General features: G+C 35.0%; 1 protein-coding gene across 1 annotated transcript; it reads right to left on the reverse strand.

Moving 5' to 3' along the window:
* Window positions 1–1,867: 1,867 nt before the first annotated feature.
* Window positions 1,868–2,416, reverse strand: LOC100958886 (SH3 domain-binding glutamic acid-rich-like protein). Its single transcript, XM_003802967.3, has one exon. It carries the CDS (start codon window positions 2,414–2,416, stop codon window positions 2,072–2,074), a length of 345 nt encoding a protein of 114 aa, XP_003803015.1. The 3' UTR covers window positions 1,868–2,071.
* Between the last annotated feature and the right edge of the window lie 7,470 nt (window positions 2,417–9,886).

The raw sequence follows: 9,886 nt of genomic DNA on the forward strand, positions 1-9,886 counted from the left end.
AATCTTACTAAATGTAGAATATAAATGTCTTAACACAACAACTAAGAAAATGACATGAAGGCTATGTTGGCCAGTTGGATGAGAGTATTCCGAATTGTGTATGGAAACAGCCCACTGTGCCCCATGATAGTATTAATGTATGCAGCTATGGCTTAATAAAAAAATTGCATATAGAAACAACACAGTGTACCCCATGATAGTATTAATGTACACAGCTATGATTTAATAAAAAATAAAAACAAACAAAAAATAGTTTTCTTCCATTCTTGAGATACTTTGCTAAGAAGAACATTTTCCAATTCCATCCATATAAACATGAAGGAGGTAAAGTCTCCATCCTTCTTTAGGGCTGCATAGTATTTCATGGTGTACATGTACCACAATTTATTGATCCATTCATGGGTCGATGGGCATTTGGGTTTCTTCCATGACCTGGAAATTATGAATTGGGCTTCAATAATGTACACAGCCCTATTTTGAAAATAATTCATAGCTTTTATAGGAATGTCATAACCTAATTATAGCCTTAGAATATGGGAAGGGGGTGGGAGGGGGTGGTGAGGGGGGTGGATGGGGGGAGGGAGGGAGATTGATGGGGTCACCTTTATGGTTTGTCTTACAAGGGTAAAGTGAATCTTTCTAAAAGCAGAGTATGAACGTTTTAACTCAATGACTAAGAAAATGACATGAAGGTTATCTTAACCAGTTCGATGAAAGTATTTCAAAATGTATATGAAAACAACACACTGTACCCCATGATTGAATTAATGTACACGGTTATGCTATAAGAAATAAAAAAATTAAAAAAATAGTATGTGTGTATGTGTATATATATATATGTATATCTTCTGTGTAAGTGATTAGGCCATGTTTCTTGTCTTTTTAGAACTGTTTAGAAATAATATTTCAAAAGTTTCCCCTTTTATTTGTTACTTGTATTTTTGCTGGAATAGAAGGATAAAATATTCTCTTTGTTTAGATTAATGTACTCATATAATATACACCTATACTGAAATTAAGATGTCAGATATCTTAGAAATAACAACATTCATGATCACAAGCTGTTTTACGGGGAGAAATCACTCATATTTCTTTAGGGAAACTCCTAGGAAAACTAATCTTGGGGAATGATTGTCAATCTATTTTATAATAATCAAAAGGTTTGAGCTCATGGAAGAGATTGTCATTTTAAAACTACTTACCTATTTCCATTATATACATACGTGTATTTTACTAGGGGAAGAACTCAGAAACGTGATTCCATCTTAACTGTGTAAACAAAGAACTTTTCAATGAGTGCATGCATTGATTCTTTTGGGGAGGGGTAGGCAATCCTCTATTCTGTTCACTGAAATATGAAATTAAAGACATTTAGAAGCCTGGAAAACTTGTGGTTCAGAATGCCAAAGTTTCATCTACAAAAGAATGAGAATGTTATATTTACTACAGGAAATTACAATGTTTAACATATTATAAACATTACCTGCAAGTACTTTTTAATCACAGTAACATGACATCAGAAAAGCTACATATTCTTGTTCATTAAAATTAATGAGGCTATTTTGGTATAAGAGACAGATTATTTCTCTCTCTCTCACTCTATCTCCTTTTAAAATTCCTCAATATTGAGCTGCAGATATTAAAGACATCAGAAAAGCTACATATTCTTGTTCATTAAAATTAATGAGGCTATTTTGGTATAAGAGACAGATTATTTCTCTCTCACTTTATCTCCTTTTAAAAATTCCTCAATATTGAGCTGCAGATATTAATACAAAAAAAAAGGTGAATGGTGTTTTCCTTGTAAAATGACTAACATACATAAAATGTTCTGGCAGATAACAACACTATTGTATTATATTTAGTAAAATTTTATGTTCATTTCCCACTCTCCTCATCACAATGCTCACATTTTGATTATTTATTTATTTTGGTTCTTTGCATGGGAAGACACCAACTAATCTATTATTTCAACCTTAAGCCTATTCCTTTTGAAGCCAAGATAATTCTGCTACTTCATAAAAGCAGTGGCAACTCATGTTCAGAATGCTTAAGGCAGAATGCTTAAGGCTCAGGCTTGCTGCTTTGCCTGGGCTTCTGCTTCCCTTGAACCAGGTGGTGCTGTCAAGCCTAAAAAGGCATACACTGCATAATTTTCTCTGGCTTCAAAGAAGGCATCATAGTCCCCACAGTACTGGCTTTCATTGAAAATCTGAGGTGGAAGGGGGTGTCCTGTGGCTGGTCGACTGTTTTCAGGTACATTTTCTCTCATCCATTTCCGATTTTCTTCATTTGTTGCAATATCTTTTTCTTCGAATCTTATTTTGTTGGCTTCTAAGAAACGAAGCACATCTTGTTGTTTCTTCTTAATTGCAATAGATCCAGAGGAAGATGCAATATATACATGGATCACCATCCTGGGGTCAGCAGCTATGATTGGTTGGGTCCTGGAAATGGCTGTGGAGCAGCTTCAACAATGGTTGGAATTGACCTAGGAGTCAAACAGAGCCATTAATTTTCTTAAACAGAACAACTGCCAACCTAGAAGTTTGCAAAATTTAGTTTCCTAATTGATGGAGAAATTTATTCTTTCCCAGGCAAGCAAACACGGAGAAAATTTTCCTTGACCACACCTGTCTTGCAGGAAGTACTCAGAACAGCATTTATACACAAATCAATGCAATAAATACCTACCAATATAAAATCATCCTAAAGAACCACTAAAATCACAACTATTAAAAAGAGAATGTCACAAGAGGGAAGAGAAAGCAATAAGGTACTGTGCAATACGATGAACACATCAACATCCCACACATCAACTTTATCACTTATCACATGGTCTGAATGGTCCTCTCAAAAGACATAGACTGGCTGAAGGAATGAGAAAAACAATCCAAATATCTGCTGTTAAGGAAACGCATCTAAATTACAATGATGGACATAGACTCAATCTGGAAGGATGGTAAAAAACACTCCATGCAAATGAAATGAAAAGAGAGAAGGTGTAGTCATTCTCATATCAAATAAAATTGGCATTAAGCCATCAAAGATAAAAAATGAAAAAGATGTTCATTATCAAATTATAAAGGGTGCAGTTCAACAAGAAGACACTAAACAATTCTAAATGTATATGCACCTGGCACAGGACCTCTCAGATACATAAAGCAAATTGTACTAAAGCTAAGCCACAAAATATATAGCACCATCATAATTGCTGGGTACCTCAACACCCACTCTGGGTCAGAGTTTGATAAATCATCTAAAGCATTAAATAAGTGAAGAAACAATGAAGTTAAACTGGACTCTAAATCAAAAGAACTAATACACATTTACAAAACATTCTACCCTAAAACTACTGAATATACATTCTTCTCAAGAGCACATGGGCTATTCAACAGGATTGATCTTATCTTAGACTATAAAATAGGTCTCAAAACCTCAAAATAATCAAAGTCATATTATGTATTTTCTCAGACCAGCGTGGAATAAAAATAGAAATATTTGATAAGAGAAACACTCAAATCTATACAAAGTCATGGAAAATTAAACAACCTACTATTGAATGATTATTGGGCCAAGAATGAATTTAAGATAGAAAGCAAAGAATTCTTTGAACTGAAAAACAATGGAAACACAAGATATCAAAATCATGAGAATCAGAAAAAGTATTCCTCAGGGGAAAATCCATAACCTTAAATGTCTACATCAATAAGACAGACATATCCCAAATTAATAGCCTAGCCTTGGCATGGTGGCTCATGCCTGTAATCCCAGCACTTGGGAGGCTAAGGCAGGTAGATTGCTTTAGCTCAGGAGTTCAAGACCAGCCTGAGCAAGAGTCAGACCCCATCTCTAAAAAACATCCAGGCATTGTGGTGGACACCTGTAGTCCCAGCTATTTGGGAGGCTGAGGCAAGAGAATCACTTAAGCCCAAGAGTTTGAGGTTGCTGTGAGCTGTGATGTCACGGCACTCTACTGAGGGCAACAAAGTGAGACTGTCTCAAAAAGAAAAATTAACAGCCCACTGTCACATATCAAGAAAATACATAAGGAAGAACAAACCAAACAAATGCCAGTAGAGGAAAAAAATAGCAAAGTTATTAGCAATAACTTAATAGTAATAGTAGTCAGATCAGAACTAAATGAAATGGAAAACAAAAACAGTAATAAAAGGATCAGTGAAACAAAAAGTTGGTTAAATAGAATTGATATATCTATTGCTAGATTAATCAGGAACAGAAGAAAAATTTGCTCAGTCAGAAATGAAACCACAGAAATACAAAACACCATCCATAAATACTACAAAAACTTTTAAGCAGATAAACTAGAAAATATAGAGGAAATGAACAAATCCTTGGAAATACACAATCTCTCAAGACTCAGTCAGGAAGAAATAAAACTTCTGAACAGACCAATTATGAGCAGTGAAATAAAAGCAGTAATACAAAACCTCCTCTCCAAAAAAAAAAAAAAAAAAAAAAAAGCCCTACACCAGATGGATTCACAGCCAAATTCTAAAATACCTAAAAAGAAGACCTGATATTTATACTACAGAAATTGTTCCACAAAATTTAGAAGGGGGAAATTCTTAACTCATTCTAGGAAGACAGTATTACCTGAATACCAAAGCCAGGAAAGGACACAAGAAAACTATACACCAATATCCCTTATGAATACAGATACAAAAATTCTCAATGAAATGCTAGCAAACTGAATCCAACAGCACATGAAAAAAAAAATACACTATGACCAAGTAGACCTCTGCCCAGGTATACAAAGATGGTTCAACATAACATAAATCAATAAAGGTGATTCACCACATTAAAAAGCAGCAAAAAACAAAGATCCTATGATCATCTTCAATCGATGCAGAAAAAGCATTTGATAAAATTCGCCATCCTTTCATGACAAAAACCAACAAACTAGTCATAGAAGGAACATATCTGAAAAATAAAAAAGGCATATATGATAAACACTCAGCCAACCTCATACTGAGGGAAAATTTGAAAGCACTGTGACAAGACAAGGGTGCCCACTGTCATGACTTCTTTTTAACATAGTGCTGCAAGTCCTTACCAGAGAAATCAGGCAAGACAAAGAAATAAAGTCCAACCAAATTGATGAAGAGGAAGTCAAACTATCACTTTTCTCTGATGACATTATGTTATACTTACAAAACCCCATGGATTTCCACCAGGAGATTCCTGGAATGGATAAAGAAATTCAGCAAACTCTCAGGTTACAAAATCAATGTCTACAAATCTGTAGAATTTATATACATCAATAACAGTCAAGCTGAGAGTCAAATCAAAGGTACAATATCATTCATGATATCTGCAAAGAAAATAAAATACCTAAGAATATATTTAAACATGGAGGTGTAAGATCTCTACAAAGAGAATTACAAAACACTGAGGAAAGAAATTGCACACAGCACAAATGGAAGAAATATATTATGCTACTGGATTGGTAGAACTAATATTGTTAACATATCCATACTACATAAAGTAATTTACAGATTTAGTGCAATACCCATCAAAATACAAAGTCATATTTCACAGATCTACCGAAAATAATTATATTCTTTGTTTGGATTGACTAGCCAAAGCAACCTTAAGCAAAAAGAATTAATCTGTAGGCATGACATTACCAGACTTTAAACCATGCTACAAGCCTATAGTAACCAAAACAGCATGGCACTGGTAACAAAACAGAGACACAGGCCAATGGAGCAGAATAGAGAACACAGACATAAAACCATGCAAATATAGCCATCTGACTCATGTCAAAGCAGATGAAAATACACAGTGGGGAAAAGAAACCCTATTCAACATAAACGGTCCTTGGAAAATTGGATAGTCACATGAAGAAGATAGATACAGAACACATATCTCTCACCACTCACAAAAATTAATTAAATAAAAGACTTAAACATAAGGCAAGAAACCATAAGAATTCTACAAGAAAACCTAGGAAAAACTCCTTGAGATATTGGCCTAGGCCAAAAATTTATCACTAAGACCCCAAATGATAATCACAGCTATTACAAAATTAAATAAATGGTTCTTGATTGAATTAAAAAGTTTCTACACAGGTAAGGACACAAGCAACAGAGCAAATATGCAGCCTGAAAAATGGGAGAAAATATTTGCAAGCTATACATCTGATAAAAGGCCAATAACCAGAGTCTACAAAGTGTGACAATTAAGTTCATGAACTCATCCTAGAAAAAATGTTACAGACCTTATTGTTGAATAACATTATGATCGATATCATTATGATCACCTTTGAAGTACTCCCCCTGGGAAGTTATGCACTGACATCAGTGCCTAGTTATACTTCAAAGCAATTATGAAACACTTTTTCTGGAAGGACCATCAGAGCTGTCTTTGTATGGCACACAAAAACACACAACAATAAGTAACACCATTCAATAAATCATTGCCATACATTAACATGAACACAGCTGTGAGACACTGATATTCCAAAATTATGAAATCTTGCTTATTTGTTTATACAGTGCTGCCAACATAAACATACAATGGTAAGTTCATGAACTTAATTGTCAGACAAGAGCTCTACTGGCCATTCCAGAAAGAGTTCCAAAATTACTGTTAAGGGTGGACTAGGTGCATAGCTTCTGTCATTGGTGCATAGCTTCCCAAGGGGAGTAATTCAAAGGTGACTGTAATGATATTCAACAACGAGGTATATAGCATTTCTTCCAGTATGAGTTCACAAACTCCATTATCAGTCCTCATCCAAGGAGCTCAAGCAAATTCACAAGAAAAAAATGAACAACTGCATTTAAAAGTGTGCAAAAGACATGAACAGAAGCTTTTAAAAAAAAGATAGACAAATGGCCAATAAAAAAATATGAAAAAATGTTAACATCATTAATCAGTAGGGAAATGTAAGTAAAACTACACCTTATCCCAGTTAGAATGGCTTTTATTAAAACGTCTAAGAACAATAGATGTTGTGGATACAGAGAGAAAGAAAGACTGTTATACTTTTGGTGGGACTGCAAATTAGTGTAACCTTTATGGAAAATAGCATAGAGATTCCTCAAAAAAGTAAAAGTAGGCCCACCATTTGATCAAGCAATCCCAATGCTGAGTATTATCCAAAAGAAAAGAAATCATTTTATCAAAAAGACAGCTGTACTGGAATGTTTACTGGAGCACAGTTTACAATAGCAAAGATGTAGAATCAACCCAAGTGGCCATAAATTCATGTGTGAATTAACAAAACATTATACACACACTATAGAATACTACTCAGCCATGAAGAAGGATGAATTAAGGCCTTTTGCCTTAACAATTTGGTGGAACTGGAGACCATTATCCTAAGTGAAGTATACAGGGAATGGATAAACAAACACCTATTCTCAGTATGGAATTGAAACTAAGTGATGAGCACACATGTGCACAGAGGGAAGTAATACTCTGTGGAAATCAAGCACCTCAGTGGAGGAAGAGATTGTCATAAACCTACCTAATGGGTATCATGAACTACCTTGGTTATGGGCACACTCATAACCATGACTCGAACACAACAAAACTGATACATGTAACTCAAAACACTTGTACCCCTATAATATTTTGAATTAATAACAAACCCCCCCACAAATACTTCAAATTTTCACTTATAAGTGGTAGCTGATATGTGGGTACACAAGGGCTTACAGAGTGGTATAGTGTACATTGGAGACTCACAACAGGAATGGTTGGGTGGCAGAGATGAAAAGTTACCTAATGAGTACACTGTGCACTATTTGGGTGACAGGTATATTAAAATCACCTACTTCACCCCTATCATGTAATAAAGAAACTATTCATTCACCCTAAATTTATGGAAATAAAAAAGGTTTTCCAGCTCACACCTGTAATCCTAGCACTCGGGGAGGCTGAGGTGGGTGGACTGCTTGAGTTCACAGGTTCTAGAACAGCCTGAACAAGAGTGAGACCCCATCTCTAAAAAAAATAGCCAAGTGGTGTGGCAGGTGCCTGTAGTCCCAGCTACTCAGTAGGCTAAGGCAAGAGAATTGCTTGAGTCCAAAAATTTGAGGTTGCTGTGAGCTATGATGCCACGACACTATTGAGGGTGACAAAGTGAGACTCTATCTCCAAAAAAAAACTTCCAGTTAAATAAGAGGAATAAGTTCAAGCAATCACTTAAGCAACATTATTATTATAGTTAATAACAATATATCAATAAATTGTATTCCTGAAAAATGCTGACAGAGTAGATTTTAAGTGTATTCATGACAAAATAAGTATGTGAGATAATGCATATGTTAATTAGCTCTATTTAGCTATTTATTGTACACAATAAATGTATATAAAAGTTTTATTTGCCAATTTAAAATAAAACTAAACAAAACATTTTAAAAAAGGAAAATGAATATAAAGCATCCATATTAGGTGTTCAGTTCAATAAATCTAGATACAAACACTAACACATATACTTATAACCACCACAATAAACATGTAGAACATTGAGGTACAGGCTTTTAACATTCCTGTCACATTCCTCATAAAACTTATCTTGTTTTCAGAGAGAAAGAAATGCATACACATTAAGTAGTTAGAGAAAGATACAAGACAGCAAAGGATAAGTTTCAACAATTGGCACAGTTCTTGAAGATTGTGACTTTGGTGAAGGATATACATTTGGAAATACCTGATACTAATGTAAGTACTTTGAGGGCAGGGAGCTTGCCCTCAATATGAAAGGTCAAGGAAAAGTCAGGCAAAGGAACTGCAAGACTTTCTTGTTCCAAAATATCTCATCAATATGAAAGAAATGCATTCTTACTTTGGCTTAACACTTTTGAAATTGTCTTTGGAACATAAATAATAAAATGCACTTAAATTTCCCAAGAGAGAAGTCTTTGGGATGTGTAGAAAGCAAGCACTTCATTAATATAAGCTTATAAAATAATTTTTAAGATTTGCTGTCTGCCACCTTATTAGAGGACAGTGAAGTCCTAGACAAATGAGAAAATACTTAAAGTAGGTACTCTATATCCTCTCAATTCCTCTAATGATTTTTAAAACTTTGATTAGAGAGATGGTTCCTTTCTTTATAATATATCACTTTATGGAGGCAAGCCCCATCAGGAAGAATGTGACGTTTTGACTCAGAGAAAGAGAATTTTATTGGGGACACTGGGTTCATCTAGGGATTGAGGGAAGACATAGTACCTGGTATATGGGGGTGTATATGCAAAGTCCATGAGCATACACATATTTTATGTATAGATGGTAATGTGGACAAAGCAACCATAGTGGAAGAGATGAAGGCTTTAATTGGGCCTACGGAGCCTTGACTTAACCTTGGTGAATATAGCTATGCTACTGTTGAATATCCAATCTTCTAAGAAGAGAAACCAATGTTGTGCCCCCAATATAAGGACAATTTGAATAGATAGGGCCTTTCTACATTTTGAGATTATTTTGAGAAGAATATATACATACTCCAGGTAATTGTTTGCCTCCAGGGTCTCAGCCACTTACCTCCATCAAAGAGCCTGCAGAATGTTTGATATACTGTCACAGGATTCTAAGAAAGCATCATAATCAGAAGAGGAGACCCATTTTAAAGAAGTCTGCTAATCAGAGAAAAGCCACTGAATATATATTGGAGTCAAGCAATCTGTTAATAAATGGATGGCCTGCATATGTGATGTGACTTTTGTCTTGCATGACTTTAGGACCTGTTAATGATCTGGTATCTTACTGTTACAAAGAGTAACTCTAAAAGGGAGCAGGTTCCTAGCACTCTGGGAGGCTGTGGTGGATGGATCACTTGAGTTCACAAGTTGGAGACCAGACTAAGCAAGAGTGACATCCCCGTCTCTGCTAAAAAAAAAAAAAAAAA

Source organism: Otolemur garnettii, unplaced genomic scaffold (genome assembly GCF_000181295.1).
Source record: "Otolemur garnettii isolate 467f Iridium unplaced genomic scaffold, OtoGar3 scaffold00268, whole genome shotgun sequence".
In the NCBI taxonomy this organism is placed as follows: Eukaryota; Metazoa; Chordata; class Mammalia; order Primates; family Galagidae; genus Otolemur; species Otolemur garnettii.